This window comes from Primulina eburnea, chromosome 17 (assembly GCF_022965805.1).
Source record: "Primulina eburnea isolate SZY01 chromosome 17, ASM2296580v1, whole genome shotgun sequence".
Taxonomy (NCBI): domain Eukaryota; kingdom Viridiplantae; phylum Streptophyta; class Magnoliopsida; order Lamiales; family Gesneriaceae; genus Primulina; species Primulina eburnea.
The window spans coordinates 2,598,031-2,620,504 of NC_133117.1; the positions used below are offsets into that span (position 1 = coordinate 2,598,031).

The following is a 22,474-nucleotide window of genomic DNA, read 5'->3' on the forward strand; positions in this document are numbered from 1 at the left end:
AATTTTTCGTGCACTTTGACCAGCACACATTCATTTAAACTCATTTATTTATAATTATTTAGAATATGGTGAGTATATCTTTAAAAATAAAAAAATTTAAAAAAAATAAGAATCTATTAATTTTGCATTATTTTAAAGCCGGACCGGAGCAGGTGGTTCGACAGATAACAGGCCACGGGTCTCGTCTGGACTCAGTCTATAAATCGTTTTTACGATCAAAACTGATCAAGTATATGTGAACCAATTAAAAATCGGTCCGACTGGTTCGCTACTTTTAAATTTTTATAATTTGATTATTTTATTATATTTTTTTAAAAAAATATTTTTATATTTTAATTTTAGTTATATATATATATATATTATAATAAAGCACTATGAAATAATGGCCTTTCATGGAAATATGAGGCACTTGTCATTTTCTTCGGACTCCAATTTCGAATAAATAATAAAACTTTATGTTGTTGATAAGGTTGACAATGAGAGGTTGGGGCCTTGAGGAGCTAAGCAGATAGGATTGAATGGATACTCCACTTTGCTGTTAATCTGCTCATTAATTTTCTCACATGGAAAATCTCCTCTCTAATCTACAATATTAATGCAAGCTACTCTAGTCAAACAACATTTAAGTTATTTTTACATTATATTTATAGAATATGTGTCTTGTAAGACGGTCTCACGAATCTTTATCTGTGCGACAGGTCAATCATACCGATATTCACAATAAAACTTGTAGCATAAAAAGTAATATTTTTTCATGGATGACTCAAATAAGAGATCTGTCTTACAAATACGACCCGCTAGATCGTCTCACACAAATTTTTGCCATATTTATATGAAAAAATTGTATATTTGTTATGCTATTTATTTCTTTGTGATTTTGGCCTATTCATATTACTGATGAAACAAATATGTGATGTTAATGTGACGCTGACGTGTATAGTGTAACACCAATATTTTCTTTGACAAAAACTAATTGTCAAAAATCAAAATATATATGATATTTAAGACTAAAATTTGATAACATATAAAAATCATAAAAAAGGAAAATTGGAAAACAAAACAAACAAACAAACATAAAAGAACAAAAATATAAATTCACATACATACACATATTTATCTCCAATTCTGAAATTTAAATTTAAAAGATAAGAAGTGGTGAAGAGAATAAGGTATCTTTTAGTTTTTGGAAAAAAAAATTATGTTATACATCTGGTTATTGTTTTGAGAATATTTTTTTACATCAAATCGTATAATAATCTACCTTGTGGTGATGGCACGTACCAAATTCATATCATAAATTATTCTAATATATGATTTTTTTTTTTGTGAAATTAATATTAAATTTTGGCTAGGTGAAAACTAAAGGGTGAAAAAATAAAATATTGATGAAGAGAATCAAAATAAACAAGGGGAATGGAAGATGAAAAAATGAAAGCGAAATCAAATTATAAAAGTCAATTCTGCTTACTCGTGATGTCTACAAAAACAACTTGCAATAATATAAAATGAATCCCAACTTTCCTGTCGATATAAATGAATTTTACTATTTTAATACTTAGTCCAACCACTTGTGGATCCCATGTCCATTCTTCAAATTGAAAAATATTTAATTTCTTTTTCTATAAAAAAATTATTTAAGTTTATTTAGAAGTTTGCATCCCCAATCCGAAGTAGAATATTATACAACATATTATCAATTTTATTTTAATGATCTTGTTTAATGATACATAATAAACATGATTTGGTTTGTGAGATGAGATAATGAATTATGATATATCATTTAGGGATGTTGTAATTATATATAACGTAACTCTGATATTTTTTATAATTTGAATCAAACGCTGAATGAAATAAATATGTATAGTCGTGAGTTCACCTCTCATTATGGTTATAGATCGGATCAATCCGTCTTATAGTTATAGACACGTGAGATCGTCTTACAAGAGATTTCTTTCCGACCATATATTTTTGAACAATTTGTTGTATAATTGTACTTTAGTATCGTTCTTGTTAAGATCAAGACGAAGTGTGGTCGTATATACATACAACCGCGACAAAAATGAAATCTTTACTATTTTCCGATGAAAGATTTACTTGTACGTACTGATAATTTAAAATAGTTGTAAAGATAATTAGCATGCCGAGTGATCCTCAAGGCTAAATTTTTTTGCACTTTCTTAGTAACCGAGTAAAAAAATGTGAATGGCGATTATGTATAATTAAATCTGGACAAAAACTTGTGTGAGACGGTCTCATGGATCATATTTTGTGAGACGGATCTCTATTTGGGTCATTCATGAAAACGTATTACATTTTATGCTACAAGTATTACTCTTTATTGTGAATATGGGTAGGGTTGACCCGTCTCACAGATAAATATTCGTGAGACCGTCTCACAAGAGACCTACTCTTAAATCTGACTATCCAATACTTCATTTTGGCTTTTACTTGATGAGTATTGCAATGTGGCTTATTTTCCAACTTTGCAAGTTAACAAGGTTGAAAGTTTGCCATTTCGTTTTCGTTATCATTGGGAACTCGTTGATTGAATAATCGTAGGAGTTTTTGGTTGAGTTTCGATGAGATGGTTTGAATTGAGAGGAAAGATTCGACTAGGATAAAGATTTGAATGATGGATTTGAAATACATTTAATATGTGTGATCTCGGATGTAATTTCAAATATACCATAACTAACATGATATCTGCGTAGATTAGCATGTAATATATTTGAAATTCATCTAACATAAATACATATAAGCAATCAAATTGATTTAAAATCAAACAATTTCAAATATTTTCATCCAAGTACAATCTCAAAATTTCGAACGGACCAGTGTACTAATCCAGCCAAGTTTTGTTACAATAAGTCGGTCCACTATTTGACTATTGTATCCTTATTGAATACTAAGAAACAAAGTGTAGACAAAAATATAAGATGGACTTGTTAGGCTGTCATCATAATTGACAAACAAGTGAAAACAGTTTCAAAAATCCAAAATTCATATGAATGAAATTGTTTTTAAAATGGAGTAAGTCTCTTGTGAGACGGTCTCTCGACTTTTTATCTGTGCGACGGGTCAATCCTACCGATATTCACAATAAAAAGTAATACTCTTAACATAAAAAATAATATTATTTTATGAATTACCCAAATAAGATATATATCTCATAAAATGCGATCCGTAAAACCATCTCACACAAATTTTTACCTTTAAAAAGAAGAAACACGAAAAGTGGTCATTTCACAGGAGTGAGAATGCAGTTTTTTTTCTATCTTTTATATAGTAGCTCTCCAGGCCCGCTTAGACAAGCCATGTGCTACTGATCTATACATATAAATGCGTGTATCTGCCACTCATCGACGTCGACTTATGAAATTGATGTCCAATCCGATGACAAGAAATAAACAAACAATTTAAATTCATAAACAAAGTCATTTAATTTAATAGTTGAGTGTCACTTCATCGATACTCATATATATATATATATATATATATATATATATATATATATTAGGGTTTAAAAAAAAGGCAAGTAGCTATAATTAGTTAACGATTAAATAATTCTATATAGTTCGTGATTTAATTTTTGGATTTTTGTTAAATTTAATTAATCCAAACATGGATGTTTGATTTTTATCTACGGACCACTTTATGTATCACTCGCAGAAACTATTGGGCCTATAAAAGTCGCGTTAGGCAGCCTCAAATGTAGATATTTATCAAATTGTGTGATTATCATAATAATAAATTCTTAATCAATAATTACACAAGAGTAGGTTTATTGTGAGACGGTCTCACGAATCTTTATCTGTGAGACGGTTCAACTCTACCGATATTCACAATAAAAAGTAACACTCTTAGAATAAAAAATAATATTTTTTCATGGATGACCTAAACAAGATATACGTCTCACAAAATACGATCTGTGATACCGTCTCACACAAATTTTTATCATTACAAAAAAGGTCAAATCAGTCATCGGTTACTGATAAGAACAAATAGAAAGCAAAATTAAGGTAGAAAACATGGTTGGGGTAAACATATATCCACATAGACCACATGGCATGTCCTACTAGGCTAAAGGTGTGGGGTTATAAATCAGGTCGAGAAAGTAATAATAATTACTAAATATATATAATTTTGATTAAATTAATCAATTACAATGAAAAATCATTGTAAAGATTTTGTTTCACATGAGCCTAAAAATTGCAAGTGACCCATTGGAACTAATGTGATTATTATGTGCTGGTTTATTCGAGGCTACTCTTAAGGTAATGCTCTAAGGGTTCATACAATAGTTTACATTCTGTGATTTTTCACGTTGACTCGTTCTATGTCGTTTCATCAACGGGCATAGCATAGAATCAACCTTATATGTGATATTGTTCATTTTTGAAATGTTTCAGTCTAACGTGATCATGTTATAATTCAGGTGTCTTGCTTGGTGAAAAGTTCTTATTTTTGATAGTCTAGTGTGCACATTTTTTCCTTAAAATGCTCCAGTCTCACGGCGGAGACGTGCTTTTGGTCAATGTAGACAACAACATATTATAATTAATAAAGCAAAAAAAAAGCGCACTAATTGATCGACAATTAGAAATAATGTATCATAAAGTTTGAGCACAAGTTACGCACATCCAGTAGCATTGATAATTGATTGTAAAACGTCAGAAAAATGAAAACAGCAAGTACAAAATACAAAATAAAAGCAAAATATGATATAAAATATAAAATATACGTTCAAAAAATAAGCATGAATTCATGGCAAGAAAAAGATAGAATAACGGAGCAGAAAATGTAATTTCATATCGTAAAATAACTATAAAATGTGTGTTTATAGGTGTATTAATCACGCATGGATCTAAAGTAATACATGCATGTTCCTAATTGTTTGCATCTCCATGAAGGTGAACATTAATTTAATACCATGTTCATGTATTCTACCTTGTCATAACTTAATTCTAATGTGTGTAGTTCATAAATCAACTTAAACAATCAACACCCTTTGAACCAATTATTGATTCGACTACATTGTGTAAGCAGCATTTTGACGAGCATAATATCATTTGCTGCTATTGTCAAATGAAAATAAGACGAGGGGCTAGCGAAGAAGGCGCGAGAAAAACAGGTATAGGTTGGAAATGGTGTTACTCGGTTGGTGTCCAGAAAAATACGGCTGAAACATCAATATTGGCAACATATCTAGAAGTTTAAAACCATTTCCCCCTTGTATGCGAATACTGATTATAGCTATCTGTTTGTTGGATGTTATGGTTGGCATCATGTATTGGGAAAATTAAATAGTAATGCTTTGTATGATAGTGAGTATACTTGAAAGGCTATGATTTGCGCAGTGATGTTGTGCATAAATTAGCAGCAAGTTTGCAATAAATCAGCTCCATATTTGGTTCAAATTCGATGTCGATGAGTTTGTAAAAGAGACCAAAAGTACTCGAAAGAAGTAGTTTTAGGAAATATGGTATCATGTGCGGGGTAAGTCAGTATATCTCGAGTATGGTGTCAGAGAAGTGAGACTCTGGCTTCATCATGTGTGGCAGGGATCACGGGGTCGTTCGAGATTCTCGAGGACATGTATTGTTAGCTTGGGAGAAATTTTATGTCAATACTCGCTCTAAGCGTATTGAACGTGAAAAGAACTGCAATGTTGATGTAACGAGAATGAACGCCCACCAGACCATTCCCAAGAAAATGTATCTTATCAAGTCAGCTAATACACGACAGCATGAATGTCGAGGACAAGGTTTCTGGCTCCGCTAAAACCCCGGCTCCTCGGTTTCTTGGCAGGCCTAGGAGCTCGGTAGGGGCCATGTTTGGTCGAATATATGAACTCATGATCGAAACTACACGTGGGCTCGGCAGACAGTTGCCTAAAAACCATGATTAAAGTATAGTGGCTGAGCAAACTGGGCCTTCATGGACAAACATAATGACAACTATGTGTGGGAGGGGTCCCCCATGAAGATCATATTCTTAGCAAACTGGCCTTCTTGGACGGACGTGATAATAATTTAATGGGGGGAGGGTCCCCGTCGAGATGTTCCATCAGATATATGATTGGTCTCTTTTACTTGTGATGTTAATGTGTTGTATGCTCGCTAATAGTTGTTCTCCGACAACAGATTTTTGCTCAATCCTACACATTTGTATATCAACAATGTGATTAACCCACTGCCTCACATTTCTGTCATGTTTTCTGTCTGAAACTTGCTTTGGTCTATATAAGATAAGGCGGGCCGACGAGATTCGTTGTGTTAACAATTAATTCGCATCCATCTCCATTTTACGAAACAACCTACACAATTTTATCGAGGGCCAAGGCCATTGTGAACTTGAAGGGAAGTGTATACAGCATAAAGAAACAAAGTTGAAGCAAATGTTAAAGAAACTTAGTCGCATGAACTTCAAGTTTTTCTATATGGCCCTTAAATGAGGATATATAGGGAAAATCTATATATCACCACCATAACACAGAACATATCCTTAGAAGCAACAACCTTAAACAAACTTAGCAACAAAAAATGGAATAGAACACTAAACTAACATGAGAAAACAACAATGAGTTGTTGATTGAAGTTCATTCAAGCGCCAAAGCTCGTAAATCGCTCACACTTTGATGGATTCTTGATAGATTTTGTTCCACTTCAAGTTGGTTTGATATCTTGAAACATTAGATACCATAGTGATTGATCCCCATATTCAACACCAAGATTCTCACTGTTATCATATGCATTAAAGGGGCTCACTTTCGGGCTCAGCCCGAACCTATCTATCGGACCAGAAACAGCGGGGCTTCTGCAGATAAAGCTCATTCTCTCTCTCCCTTTTCCCTCCATAGGCCTGGTAACAATTGGGCTCCAATTTGGGTACCAAAGCTTCTCCGGAATCTTGCCATTTATCGGCCCAGATCCACTCATACTCTTGCTTGTCACCAAGAACTTCTCTTGCACCCTCCTTTCCAAAGGACCTGATCTCATGATATTCATGTGGATTCTTCCCTTCTCCTTTCCGCCGTTGATCCTCCGGTGTGAACGGTTACACGGAGTTCGATAAGGCGAGAACCCGGATACCGGATACTGCGGCGGGTTTTTGTGAGAACCCCACTTCACAATGTTGCTTGTGAAGAGATTCTTAGCATTTTTCATGGCCAAAATGATCCTCGAGATCCCATTTGGCTTCCCTCTCAACTCCTTTAGAGCGAGCTTTATTATTTCGAGACGGTGTTTCGCCACGTTGATGCCGATGCTTTGAAGGAACTCGTGGTTGAAGTAGGCTAGATCATCTTCTTGAAGCTCGTTTCGGGTGAAGTTTAGAGCATATTCGTACACTAGTGTCGGTTCAAGGCTTGATTTCGATAACCAAGAGCGCCAATCCATGGATATTACAGCTGAACTATTTTGCACTTTTTTCCTGGATTCCTTTTCCTTTTCTTTTTGGGTTAAATTTTGTCAACTAGTTAGTGTTCAAGTTCGAGGCTTATATATATATATATATATATATATATATATATATACACACACAAGAAGAAATGGGGAAAAAAGGTTTACGAGTGGAAACATAGTGGCTTTTAATTGGGAGGCTCAAGAATATTGCTTTGTGAATTAAAGAATTGATTATAACAAGATGATATACTTATCTTGGAATATTTCACACTACATGTGGGGCAATGCCACATATGTAGATCCGAGGTCCAGATTGAGCCACAAGTACATGAGGTCCACTATTTTTTTTTAAATCACAAATATGGCTAAATCTGGATCATCTAAATCTTGTGGGACAGTGCCCCCACAGGTAACATCGAACGATCCCTTATCTTGTGCTAAAAAGATTTCAAAATTTATGAGGTCATTAAAATAGACTTATCAACTCAAAAGTCTCCTCGAATTCACTTTATTAGTTTGATAGTTTAACAACTTCATATATCTCTTCAGCATTGAAAACGGTAGATTCCGATTAACATCAATCCGAATTACAACCAAGTCATTACTATCAAGAATGAAACCATATGTTTCGAAGTTGAGTATGTTTTTCGTAAAGCAAAAACTCGTGTGAAACGGTCTCACGAGTCGTATTTCGTGAGACTGATATCTTATTTGGGTCATCCATAAAAAAATATTAATTTTTACGCTAAAAATAATAATTTTTATTGTGAATATCGGTATGGTTGACATGTCTCATAGATAAAGATTTGTGAGACCGTCTCATAAGAGACCTAATCTTTTTGTAATACAGTCTTATGGATTTATAAATGTGAGACGAGTCTAGTCAGCCATAAGTATCATGAAAAACTGCGGTAAAAAAATAATATTTTTCCATGAGTTGAGTAAAGTTATAGATTCGTCACACAAAAGTTATTGTGTTCGAAGTTTAGAATCGTGATACCGATGTGAATTTAACTAAGCTTTTGACAAAATTCAGGTTTTTTAGGGTGGAAAAGTGCTTGGAACTATATACATGAATGTGGTGGGTATGATGATACAGATGACTACTTAAATTTCTTTTATCTTCTCACTTTATGGAATGGAAAAAGGTGGTTGGAAGGATCATGGGCAATTTGTCCTTTTGAAATATATACTTCAATGACTATTTATTTTCTTGTTATAACGAATAGATCGATGGGTTTTAATGCGGGCCTAATTGTTTGGTGTGAATTTTAATAGACCAACTAAAATTGCATTGAATCTCATTAAATTATGGAAGTTTGCCTCAATATTTGGTCTGCGGATACCACTTTCTGAAATGGGCAACTTTTACTACATAAAAATACGAGAGAGGATAATATTATATTATTTTTTTTATTCTTACATTGTATTAAATTCCTTAAAAAGTGGATTGGAATAAGAAGTCCAACTATATTTGTGCAATTAATTTCATTTATTCCCCAACTGCTTCGACCCCTCAAATTTTGGTGGGGGTGTAACTCAACTAAATCTTTTGTTTTACTTTGTAATCGACATTTATTTTAAATTAAAATATTATTTAAAAACAAGCTTTTTTGAGGGTTTTAACAGTTTAATATGATGATATATGTTATTTTATGATGGGATTTTCTTTTTGTTTTGCCTGAACATAGATGTCATGTAGCTCCATGGTGTCCATGAGTTGAAAAAATAACCTCGTACAAGATTATGCAAATTTATTTTAGTTATTACACTTATAGTAACGGTCCAATCCACTTGTTATATTGTCCACTTTGGTCTATGACCTGCACGACTTTAAAACGCGTCACACTTAGCGTCGTCCACACAAACTGGATCTGATACCTTGTCATGCCGAAATTTTATAGGCCAAAAACAAATTTTTAACTCACATTTCTGCTGTATACTAATTAATCATCATCGCATATTAATAAATCGTGATTAGCATAACGGACCCTCACACCTATGGACATGTTCTGTTCAAATCAACTCTGGATCATTGGAAAAGAACTCGACCAGTTTCCATGTCTTGTACTAACCTAAATATATCAAGCAGAGAAAGTAAAGCAAAGCATAATATTGAGATGGATGGGTAAAATAATTAGAGCTCAAGCAGAGAAAGTAAAGCAAAGCCATCACCATCCAAATCTGAATTCCTAGCTTATGTGAGATTTTATTTTCAAAACACCATTGTTCCGCTCTTTAACTTGCATGCCCATTCTTTCTCAAAACTCATTGAACTTCTTTGTTACCTGGAGTAAACAGACTAATTTGCAGGGCCCGGATCTATGCACCCCCCTTCAGGCCATCTAACATGGAATGTCTTTGTTGTGATAAAGAAACAAGCTAACGGGTACCATTACTCGAGCTTCACATGAGAACTATACCTATTGAGGCAGGTGATGGAAGTAATTTCTATGGTTTAACATGAAAATGGATCTCCACACTTCAAGGATAACATCTTTTTACTAGAAAGGCAATCATTTTGAAAGAGAGATGGCTTAATATTAGAACAAATTTAGATATAGATATCTGCATCTGCAAACGACTGATTGAAATTAATAGCAAGTGGAAACATGTCACCAAAGAAAGGAAAGATAAAATGGAATTTCTGTATCATAATCATCTGTTTCATAAGAACTAGATTTCGATGAAAATAGCCTTGAAGACACAAATGACGACGCGTTCTCGGAAAGCCTCGAACACACAAGTGAAGATTTCTTACATCAGATCACGACCTTTCTCTCGACCTGTTCATTGGTAATAAACCACGAGAACTTGTATGGTTAAAATCACTGGACTGAATCTAGCTCAAGATTTAAGTAGCAGTCTCAACTCTCAAATAAAAGAAACTGAAAGTGCTTGCATATCATGGGTAATCAGTTACTTGGTAGATATCCGATCAACAAAAGGGGGTTGCCATTGCAAACGAACATTAATCCAACAAAATGCAAGAAGGATGACATCCAGCAGACTGACAATGTTCTCTTCGAGTGTATAACATTATCTTTCGGTCATGATTGAACACAATTTTCCACACAAACCCTGATGAGAAACCAACATTGCACATGTGGTCAATCAGTAAATTTTTTGCTATTAATGATAAGTTTGGGTTTTCATCCTTAGGACAACTCAGTCACATAGCCACGCTGAAAGTATTTGTCTCAAGTTCCAATTTGAACTGAATAATCTACTAAAAGATAACAGAGTCACCTGTCTATTCAAAATTCACCTCCTTCAGCAAACTCCCTTTACTAAGGAATGATAGCGCCGTGAGAAGGTAAATTTTCCGATTCTCATATCACGAAGTTGGAACGAGCAATGATCAAAGACAAAGGGATAAAATACAGAAGCCAAACTGGAAATGCTATTGAAACCGAGACTCATTCAAATTAAGAACATTACCACTACATTCATTAAAGATTCTACAACATTTATCATCTGAAACTCACCCGCTCAAGTGTAAAGCGAGTGCGTCTCTATTTCTTTTTGCACAATCATCATCCAGTCCATCAAACAACGGAAACTCTCTGTCCCTAGAAATTTCTACATTCTCCTCAGACATTCTCTCACTGCACTTGATGAGAAAATTGTGCAGTAAACAGCATGCAACAATAACAAAGGGAAAAGCTTCAAAACACTGTCCTTTCCATTTACCCCCCACAAGCTTCCATCTTTTTTTGACCTTACCAAAAGCCACTCTAATGAACTCCATCCCTCTGCAATGCACCTCATTAAAGGCTTGCTCTGAAGAAGACAATTCTCCATTCGTCTTGTTAAAGGGAGTCAAAAGCCAAGGTAAAAGAGGATAGAACGAGTCACCCAAAATATACTGTGGGATCGAATTGCCAGTACTTAATTCCAAAGACGGTCCATGTAAGTACTCTTTGGAGCATTCAACCCCTGAAAAGAGCTTCGTACTTTTCAGCACATCTTCTGGTTTCTTGCAACCAGGCCAGCCAGCAGATACATCCAAGAATCTACCTTCAGAGTCCACCAAAGCCTGAACTAATAAAAAACCATTTTCACCAACAGAAGGGCCTTCTAACTCAAACTTCTCAATCCCCATAACACCACAACAGTTAGGCAAAGAAATCCAGCCAAACCCAACAATAATTCGATTGATATCAGAGCTGAGTTCAAACAAATGGCCAAGATTCTCCACAATGGCCTTGCAGACGGAGTAAAACGCTCGACATGCAGTAGAAGAGTCAAGACCGAACCGGCGCGCGACTGCGGAGAACGATGCAGCGTGAGACAATCGAAAAAGTGTTGCAGCTAGGGCGACATTGGGAGGTAAGGGATGAAGAGATGAGGTCAAAGAGGCTGTAAGGAGGCGCAGCAGGAGAGTGAAAGAAGACCCGGAAAGGTTAAAGAAATGAACCCATCTGGGGTCGCAATCAGGAGAAGAAGTTAGGAATCGGTCGAACCAATTGGTTTGAGGCTGTGGGAGCGGGGCAGTGGAAGGTATGGGAAGGGAGATGAGGGAGAGTAGATGGCTAAGAGAGCGGGAGGTGGAGGAGAGGAGGGATTCCAAGGAAAGGGATTGAGAGGGAAGGAGATGGAGATCGTTCCGGAGAAGGAAGGAGTGCGCGGCGGAGGTGGCGGAGCTCAGGAGAGGAATGACATCGGAGAGGTGTTTACGGTCGGTGATTTCGGGTTTGATGAACTTAGTCTTGGATTCGGCTATCTTCTTGTATTTCCTTTTCCGGCATCTCTTGGTGGTTCTCGATGTACCTCCTCCGGAGGTAGCCATTCTTGTTACGGCGCGGTGTTGATGGGATTCTGAGTGGTGGGTGAACGGCGAGCCCGCAGTTCGCAGCTGCCGGAATTATTTAATCGCTGCAATCGGTGATTATTATTTAATCATAATACCGAAAATATTCCAATGAACATTTTTAATATTTAATTCATTACCGATAATGAAATAAAATGTTATATCCAGTGTTCTAAAAAACCGCCCACCGCCTCGATTTTTGGCTGGGCGCCGTCACATTAAGCGGCCGCCTGGGCGGGATGGTCGCTGCCTGGGCGGATAGCGCCTAGGCGGATTTGTTTTTTTAAAAAAAAAAATTGGACCTTTAAAATCTTACTTTTTATCCAATGTTCAATGTTTTCAAATGGGCTTAAGAGAGGAATGAGAAGCACCACCATTAGGGATGAAACAAAAAGAGCAACAGCGACAGAGCTTACAATTTAATGTAAGAAGAGGAAGACGCCATGGATTTTGAGTTTGAATCTGATACAGAAAAAGTGTTGGAAAAATATGGAGATGAACAAGAAGAAATAGATATTTAGACTTAATATCTATATATTTTGTCGGAAAAATGTTGAAGTATCATGGATGATACGAAGGTTGTAGCAAACATATGAGAGTGATGGACCAATAATAGTAATATATAAAAACGTATTAATATCTATATACTAAATATTATTAATTTATTATTGCATAGAAAATCACAAGATTTTTGGGCTTTAAAAAAAAACCGTCTAGGCGACCGCCTAGGCCCCGCCTAAACGCCTAGGCGCTAGGCGGTAAGTGATCGTCTGTCTACCGTCTACCGCTTTTTAGAACACTGGTTATATCCACAACTTTTAATCGACAAGAAATAAGAAAAGAATTGAGTGTAAAACAAATGAAATAGGGTAAAGAAGTGAAATAAATGGGTTAAATATAAAGGATAAAATATAGATTTTAACTAATTTTTTTATTTTAACAAATTTAGATTATTTTATGATATTTTTCTCAAATAACGTGGTCAAATATTAGTCATTCAATCGTCAACATATATATCAACTTTCATAAAAATATCAAAAACTTATATAATTTAATAATATTGAAATAGAATAAAAAACACACTCGGGTTATAAAACATATATATGTGTGTCGAACCCACTCGAGTAATTCAACTTATTTGGGTAGTTGTCTCGCAGAACTAGCTCAAATTATTGAGTAGGTCTCTTGTGAGACGGTCTCATAAATATTTATCTGTGAGACGGGTCAATCCTACCGATATTCATAATAAAAGGTAATAATCTTAGCGTAAAAAGTAATATTTTTTTCATGGATGACCCAAATAAGAGATCTGTCTCACAAAATATAATCCGTGTGACTGTTTCACACAAGTTTTTATCCAAATCATTTTCCGAATATGGGTGTTGAACTTGTACTAGAAGCACATAGTTCAACTCTTTTATTCATGCCTCTGGACACACATGAATCGTTACAGAATTAACAATTTTTTAAGACATTTTAGAGTAACACTGTTAAAAAGTTGGTGTAAAAATAATCTTTCTAAAAATCCATCCTTTTTTTTTCCTCCTGTTGTACAGAATGAAGAACTATCATTTCATGTCTTGTTTCTTGTTCTATGCTAATATTTTAGATTCTTCACAAGTTTTGGGTCATACATAAAAAAATATTACTTTTTATGCTAAATATATTACTTTTTATTGTGAATATCAGTAAGATTGACCCATCTCACGATAAAGATTCGTGAGACCATCTTACAAGAGACATATTCCTTTTGTATAGCCTGCACTCATGGATGGTTCAGAATTTTACTATATGTCTCGCCTACTACAAGATTTATCACATAAATGGTTAAATGTTTTTAAAAAAATAAATTCCCAACTTTTTTTATATAAAATTTCATTTTTCAAATTTTAATATATTATTATTTGTTGATTATTTTAGAAAATGATTATTTATTTTGATAAATTCAATTTATTCTATTTTTTTTCCATGCATTAAAATGAACAAAATTGGACCAAACCTGATGTCTACCAATTTTGATTTGGGCTAACCTTATCATAACTGAGCTAAATTAGAATATTGTTTGATTAATTGATTTATTGAAAAAATGACAATGGACTGATGTAATAAAAAGCAAAATACAATTAGTAAATAGTAACTGACTAATATAAAAATTAAGGGTATTTGTAAATAAATTGTCGATTTTTTTTTTATAATTGTTTTTTTAAAACATTAGTTTTTTTAAAAAAAAAAATTAATGTTACGTAGTATTGGAAAGACGGTACAAACTTTAATTAATTTAGAAAATAAAAGGCCACGAAAGATAAAAGAGCACATATGAATAGTTGGCTTACAAAAGAAGGTATATATATATATATATATAAATTTATATATCTTATAATATGTTTTACGACTTTATAATTTTTATATTCTTATTTAAAATAAGATGTTAAATTGTTTTGATAAAATAATATATATATATATATATATATATATATATATATATTATTTTATCAAAACAATTTAACATCTTATTTTAAATAAGAATATAAAAATTATAAAGTCGTAAAACATATTATAAGATATATAAATTTAAAAGTTATTTTAAATAAGTTTAATAGAACATCCTAACAAGTGTATCAAACAAAAACGTACCAATTTTATGTTTAAAAGTTCTAAAAAAATAGTTAGAGAAAAAAATCATTAGCAAATAAGAGAGAATCTATATTCATTTCAAATTGAAATTCTTTTTACAAACGTATTCGTTTGGTAATGGAAAACTATTTAGCAATTTACTTTCCAATCATACAATAACTAAATCAATAAACCAAAGTTTAAATTTAATAAAATTTGAGTTGTATCATTCTCAACTGTCGCGATGGGTCGACCCCATCTCTTTCCAACTCGCTCAGCTATTTCATACATTTATAAATTTGATTATGTCAAAATGTGCATTAAAATGTAAGAAATGAAATGATTAGAGTTGGAAATTATATTTAAATGTAGGGGTGTCAAAATCAGATACGACCCATTAACTCAACATCGTTCCACTCGGAAAAAACCAGTTTCGAGTTTAGGGTTTTGGTTCGGGTTAGATCGGGTTGAACCCGATAACTGACCTGAAAAAAATGATTGGGTTGAGTTGTTGACCCGAAAATTTTATTTATTTTTTAAAATATAATTAATAAATATTACCTACATTCTTATATATTATATGTCTGAAAATATTTATTATATATTTATATCATAAATTTTCATAATTTAATATTTATTTTGAACATTTTTTATTTTTTAAATAATTGTTTATTTTATTTAGTAAATATATTTTATTTTGTTACAATTAAATTTTCAAAATTTAATTATTATACGAGGTAGATTTTGTTATTATATGTTTAAATTAATTTTTTTTTGAATTTTACTTAATCTTTCTTTAAAAAAAATTAAAAAATTCCAAATAAGGTTGATTCGGGTTCAGGTTCGAGTTAAGAGTTTTCGAGTTGACTCGGGTTCGGATTGAACAATTTTTGAATTATACTAATGCTCAACCCAACCCAACTCATCTGAATTGACACTCCTGTTCAATATAGGGTTGCACACACCTTTCTGGTTTTGAAGATTTGAGTATTTAATATATGTCCTGAATTGTGTAAAACACCCTACCAGATATGTCAACTTGTGTATCAAATTTTTTAAAAAAAAACAATTTATATAAAATTAATGGCATTTTAGATATTGTGTTTCTTAAACGAGAGTTGATATTTAGATTTCATTTTGTGTCATCTAGATTTTATTTCATGCATAAAATATGTATCAAATGCATTCAGAAATGAAGTATAAATATCAACTACTTTTTTAAAATCAAACACAAAACACTCTTTCAGATATATTAAATTTAAATGTATCTGAGTTTTTATAACATAAAAGTGAAATGTATTTGATTTTTTTTTAAAAAAATAGAAGATATATCAAATTATTAATATTATTTTATAAAATGATTATTTTATTTTTAAATGGAATCATTTATTCCAGATATTTTATTCTGATAGCTTAATTTATCCTTGTTTTAATTCTTTCCTATGAAAAAAGGTGGCAAGTGATGCGAGAGAGCTGAAAAAGCTGGTGAGGCCCTTTAAGAGGAGGAGTGTTTGACAAGTGAAGGGAGAGTCAAATGAAACCTGACAGTTGCCAACGAAACTCACCCACAAATCTTGGAATACACGGAAACCCCGTCGGTCCTATTTGTCGTCTCTCGTGACAAAAATATTTTCTTGAAATTCCCCCAAAAACAAATATCAAGAATCCCACTTTCGATTTGAAGTAATTTATGGCGAAAAAGAAATGCTGCAGGCTTTCTTTTTCATTCTTTTCCGATGTATTGACATGGTATAATGTAATAATTTATTGATGATTCCTTTACTTTTATGGTTTTTATGCCAGCTCCTGAGCTCTTTGCTTGTTCTTGGTTCATATCATTTGTTTCCACCGGGGCCGTTCATCTGCAATCCAAATTCTTGATTTTTTTTTCCTGGGAAAATTCAAGAATATTTTGAACGAAGATCGACCCTTTCAGAAGTTGCGTCATCGAATCAAATCGTTTCAATCTTTTTGTATCCTTTAAAAAGAAAAAGGGCTACAATCCTCAATCTTTGCTTGCAGCTGAATTAAGGTTTATTCTACATCTGTACCATTTCTAGATTGGGATTTGAGGGGGGGGAAAGAAATACTTTTTGGTGGGATCGTTCATTTCTTCGTGTTAGTGTTGGTAGTTTGTGGGATTGTGAAGCGTTTATCTGAGCTTTCTGGGTGAAGATTTGGTTTGCCTTTCATCTGTTTCTCGTATTTTGGGATACAAATTGGTGCGTATGTGTTATTGAATGTGGTTTTTGGTCTGAAATATAAAGCTTGGATTAGATTGCTAAATTAGTCTTCAGATTTTTTCAGATTGATTCCGTTTTAATATCCTTCTTTAATAGGAAACCTCAAGCAAATTATTATTCTTAGAAATTCGATTGGGACTAAGCTCGTATAACTTTACGGGTAAGATAGGTGTCAGATGTTAATATTCAAGCTTTTGGTGGTTTGAAATCTTGAATTTTAATATGGGGAAACATGGAGGAACAAACAAGAAAACATTGGGAGATAAATCAGGGGAATCCAATTTGAGACAAAGTAAAGCTAGTGAGAATAGTCCAAGAGCTTTTGATAAGGACACTGCCATATTTATTTCTATGTCACAAGAATTAAAGAACGATGGCAATATATTGTTTCAGAGGAGGGACTATGAGGGCGCAATGCTAAAGTATGAGAAAGCCATAAAATTGCTTCCAAGAAACCATATAGATGTATCCTGTCTACGGAGTAATATGGCTGCTTGCTATATGCAGTTAGGCATTAGTGAGTATCCAAGGGCGATCCACGAATGCAATTTAGCCCTTGAGGTCACACCAAAATACAGTAAGGCACTCTTGAAGAGAGCTCGGTGTTATGAAGCATTGAATAAGCTTGATTTGGCACTGAGAGATGTTGGGACAGTATTGAAGACGGAACAAAATAATATCATGGCAAGTGAAATTGCAGAAAGGGTGAAAAACACTCTAGCGAGACAAGGCTCAAGAGCAAATGAAATTCCTATAGACTTGATTCCTTTACCTGAATACGTGGAGCCTCCTCTTCCTTCGCCTCCAATTAAGGCATCCAAAGAGAAGACTAAGAAAAAGAAAAGCAACCATGTAGTGGAAAAGATAGCTGACGACAAGATGAAAGAAAATAAGGATGGGAAAGAAAGTGACAAGGAGGAAATGAAAGGAAAAATTGAAGAAAGAAACAATGATGATGTTGTTATGACAAGGAAGTATGATGAACGGATTGATGAAAAGAAGGCTGAGGACAAATTAGTCGTGGAGGAAGAGAAAATTAGTAATGGTGTGGGTGAAGAGCCTACAAGAACTGTGAAATTGGTATTTGGAGAAGACATAAGATGGGCTCAGATTCCACTCAACTGCAACATGCTGAAGCTTAGAGAAATTATTTCTGATCGGTTTCCGAGCTCCAAAGCTGTTCATGTCAAGTATAGAGATGAAGAAGGTGATCTGGTCACAATTGCCACGGCAGAAGAACTGAGGTGGGCAGAAGCGGCTTCAGGACATGGTTCTGTTAAACTATATATTGTTGAAGTTAATCCAGATCAAGATCCCTTGCGTCAAAAGGTTAAAAGGGTTCAAACAGAAGCCCAGCTTGGCACGAAGCATGTTACTGAAAATGGGCATGTGGGAAGAAGAAAAGAGGTAAGGAGTGAGTCATCTTGTATCAGTGATTGGATCATTGAGTTTGCTCGATTCTTCAAGAACTATGCTGGGTTCGACATTGATGCTTACCTAGATCTCCATGAGGTTGGAATGAAACTCTATTCTGAAGCTATGGAGGAGGCGATCACGAGTGAAGAGGCTCAAGACCTTTTCAGCACCGCGGCAGATACATTCCAAGAGCTCGCAGCTTTGGCTTTGTTTAATTGGGGCAATGTTCACATGTCCAGGGCAAGAAAGAAGGTTTATTTTACTGATGATTCTTCCAGAGAATCTGTTCTTATGCAGATCAAGTGCGCGTATGATTGGGCACAGAAGGAGTATGTAGAAGCTGGGAAAAAATATGAAGAGGCTCTGAAAATTAAACCAAATTTCTATGAAGCTGTTCTAGCTTGTGGGCAGCAACAGTTTGAGCAGGCCAAACTTTCTTGGTATTATGCAGTCGGTACTAATATTGATCTAGAATCATGGCCTTCAACAGAAGTTCTTCAGCTTTACAACAATGCTGAGGAAAACATGGAAAAGGGTATGCTCATGTGGGAAGATGCGGAAGAACGCCGTGTCAATGAACTGTCCAAGCCGAAGAAAGTTGAAACCTTGTTACAGAAAATGAAACTGGATAACTTGTTCAAACATATTTCTGCAAATGAGGCCTCGGAACAGGCTTCAAATGTTAGATCACAGATATTTGTGCTTTGGGGTACCATGCTTTACGAAAGATCCATTATGGAATTCAAATTAGGACTTCCTGTATGGCAAGAATGTTTGGAGGTTGCTGTCGAAAAATTTGAACTTGCTGGAGCTTCTCCCACCGATATTGCTGTTATGATAAAGAACCATTGCTCCATAGACACTACATCGAAAGGTGATGCATAGACTTCGCATCTCAGGATTATTTTGAATTAAAATAATTACTTGAAAGTCTTCTAACATCAAAATGTGGTTTCAGGCTTGGGATTCAATATCGATGAGATTGTTCAGGCATGGAATGAGATGTATGAAGCTAAAACGTGGCAGAGAAGCATTCCTTGTTTCCGATTAGAGCCACTACTTCGAAGAAGGGCTTCAAAACTTTATTATGCTCTTGAACATGCGTAGCAGCTCAGGTCGTTGTATCATAGAGAAATCGAAGCGTACTATGGAGAATCCCTTGGCAAGAATTTGTGCTTATTGCAATCTGGTAAGTATGATAAAAATATTGACCATTATGATCTAATAATATGATTTTTCTGTTGGATCCTAACTGTAAGAATAGTATAAATGACCTGAGTTCTCTATTGGTTAAAGATTTACATGACATGTGACCTCATGGATTTACCACAGCTTTGGTTAAGGAAACCAGAAATTTGTTCAAACGATTTAGAATGATCACTAATGCCTACCAGTTATTTGTAAATTGTAATATAGCTTAGATGGCGAATCTGAAGTAGGTAATAAATTGTGCTAAAGTTAGTTCCGATCGATGTAATTTTAAGCTTGTGAATGTTAAGCTTCAAGGCACCGTGCCACGATTAAACATATAATGATAAGAGGAAAACTTTATATGACAATTGATCCATCAATTGATCTCGTGGTTCAAATGCCAGTGGTGATTGTCGAAATGTGGCTTTTCGGATTTATGTGCTTCATTCTATGTGGGATGCCTTATTAATTGTCTGCTTTCGACCACAATTGAAAGGATGATGAAAACTATAAGCTTGAGGGAATTGGATCAAAAGTGAGTTTTTGTGTTCACCTAAATTCAACGTGCTTGTTAAATCATATATTTTTACAAAAGCTCGTAAACATGCAATAGTTGAATGAGCAATTGGATGCAAATAGATACACATAAAACATAACAGGCTTTGGTTTATGTGGAAATCTCTTGTATTCTTGTTTAGTCGTTACCGGCAAAGTTTAGATGATAATATATCTCTTTGCAGGTTTCCTTCTTCTGGCAGGGCATTTTGTGATGAATTACACTGGAAAACTAGTCAACTGATTGCTTTTCAAGTTTCATGAGATGAGTTTCGAGGGAGCAAATCTCTGCGTCATCTTAGCATCTCCCCATCACTGTAATTTTTTAGAACATGAATGTATGTTGTTTTTGTTACAAATTAATTTTTAGATGATTTGCACTTCTTGTTTTTTTTTTTTTTTTTGAAAGACTTACATGGATAGTGTTTTGCCTGTGAGATTGGTGTAATCGTAATTTGGTTTTTAAGAGTTTAATATTTGTCAATGGATAGAAGCGTTTAGTTATCATTTGTTTCATGTTATCAGGTTGTGTCTTTCAAAATAATAATTTTCAATGTAAAGCATGTTCTGTTGGAAAATTTATTATAAAACAATCATCTGCTAAAATCCAAATCTTGAATATATTCAGGGTGATATTTACGGGCTAATTCATCAACCATGTGGACCATTTAGATATTTTATGGTATTGATCGATGCCTCCAGCAATGGTCACATGTATGTTTATTATCAACTCGAAATGTGGCATTTGTAAGATTACTTGCTCAAATAATAAAATTGCGGAATCAATTTCCTGATCATACAATCAAGAAAATTAGACTTGATAATACTGATGAATTTATTCTCAGACTTTCAATGATTATTGTACGTCAATGAGAATACTATTAAGCATCATGTTATTCATGTACATACACAAAATGGATTAGCTGAATCATTGATTAAACATCTACAACTGATTGCAAGACCAATTATTATGAAAACAAAACTCTGTGTTTCTATATTAGGACATGCAATTTTACATGCTGCTGTATTAATTCGGATCAGACCAAGTTAATATAATAAATATTTCCTATTGCAGCTTGCCTTTAGTAAAGAACCAGACATTTCTCATCTGAGAATTTTTGTATGTATGGTATACGTACCTATTGCATTGCCTCAACGAACAAAAATGAGATCTCAAAAAAAGATCGGAATTTATGTTGGTTATGATAGTCCATCAATAATTCGATAACTTGAACTCAGACATGCGACGTGTTTACAGCATGTTTTGCTCATTATCATTTTAATGAAGAAATCTTCCCAATGTTAGGGGAAGAAAAGAAACATATCGAAAAAGAAATTATATGGTATACACCATCATTGTTACATCTGGATCCAAGAACTAAACAATGTGAAAAGGATGTACAACAAATTGTGCATTTGCAAATAATAGCAAATCAAATACCAGATGTATTTGCAGACACAAAAGGGTAAATATATTATATAAACATACTGTAAACGCCCCTGCTCGAATTGAAATTCCAAATAAACAAATTGAAGACACTCATGATGTCATAAAATGCTTGAAGCGTAGAAGGTCAATCGATTCCAAAGATAAAAATCACCGAAAAAGAAAAAAGCATAGAGAAACACGATAATCACAAAATAGAGAATGATATTCCGGCAGAAATACATGATGATGAAAATGCTCTGTTAGAACCACAAAATGATGATAATAATGAAATATCTATCAATTATATTAATACTGGAAAAATATGGAACCGAAAATATATAATAAAAAAATTGATGAGATATTTTCTTACAATGTCTTATTTGACATCATAAATAACAATGAAGATCATTAACCAAAATATTTTGATGAATGTAAAAATCGACATGACTGGATAAAATGGAAAAACTTAATCCTGGTTGAATTGGATTCGCTAAATAAATCTAGCATTTTTGGACATATAGTCCTTACACCTGAATGTATAAAACCTGTTAGGTACAAATGGATTTTTATTCGAAAGCGAAATTAGAAAAATGAAATAGTAATATATAAAGCTCGACTTGTTGCACAAGGTTTTTCTCAAAAATCTGGAATTGATTATGAAGAAACGTATTCTCCTGTGATGAATGCAATTACGTTTCAGTATTTGATTAGTTTGGCGGTATCTAAAAATTTAGAAATGTGTCTTATGGATGTTATCGTAGCTTATTCATAAGTGGAGGCACTGCAATTTCTTGGCATTCACAGAAACAAA

The 22,474-nt window shown here is 33.8% G+C and overlaps 2 protein-coding genes across 4 annotated transcripts; one reads left to right on the plus strand and one right to left on the minus strand.

Annotated features, from left to right (window-relative positions):
• Window positions 1-9,962: 9,962 nt before the first annotated feature.
• LOC140818461 (protein ALP1-like) lies at window positions 9,963-12,355 on the minus strand. 2 transcript variants are annotated; one of them, XM_073178416.1, is made up of 2 exons: window positions 10,892-12,355; window positions 9,963-10,189 (listed from the first exon to the last, which is right to left on the minus strand). In XM_073178416.1, the coding sequence occupies exons 1-2, from the start codon at window positions 12,193-12,195 to the stop codon at window positions 10,171-10,173; spliced, it is 1,323 nt and encodes a 440-aa protein (XP_073034517.1). In that variant the 5' UTR covers window positions 12,196-12,355; the 3' UTR covers window positions 9,963-10,170. The 2 variants fall into 2 exon arrangements, with proteins under 2 accessions (XP_073034517.1, XP_073034516.1); XM_073178415.1 differs by lacking the exon at window positions 9,963-10,189 and adding an exon at window positions 10,197-10,484.
• A 3,913-nt stretch (window positions 12,356-16,268) lies between these two features.
• Window positions 16,269-20,753, plus strand: LOC140818236 (protein PHOX1-like). Of its 2 annotated transcripts, XM_073178139.1 has the most exons (4): window positions 16,269-16,512; window positions 16,633-19,362; window positions 19,447-19,677; window positions 20,420-20,753. In XM_073178139.1, exons 2-3 carry the CDS (start codon window positions 17,295-17,297, stop codon window positions 19,593-19,595), a joined length of 2,217 nt encoding a protein of 738 aa, XP_073034240.1. In that variant the 5' UTR covers window positions 16,269-16,512; window positions 16,633-17,294; the 3' UTR covers window positions 19,596-19,677; window positions 20,420-20,753. The 2 variants fall into 2 exon arrangements, with proteins under 2 accessions (XP_073034240.1, XP_073034241.1); XM_073178140.1 differs by having other exon boundaries at window positions 16,269-19,362; window positions 20,438-20,753.
• Window positions 20,754-22,474: the final 1,721 nt, after the last annotated feature.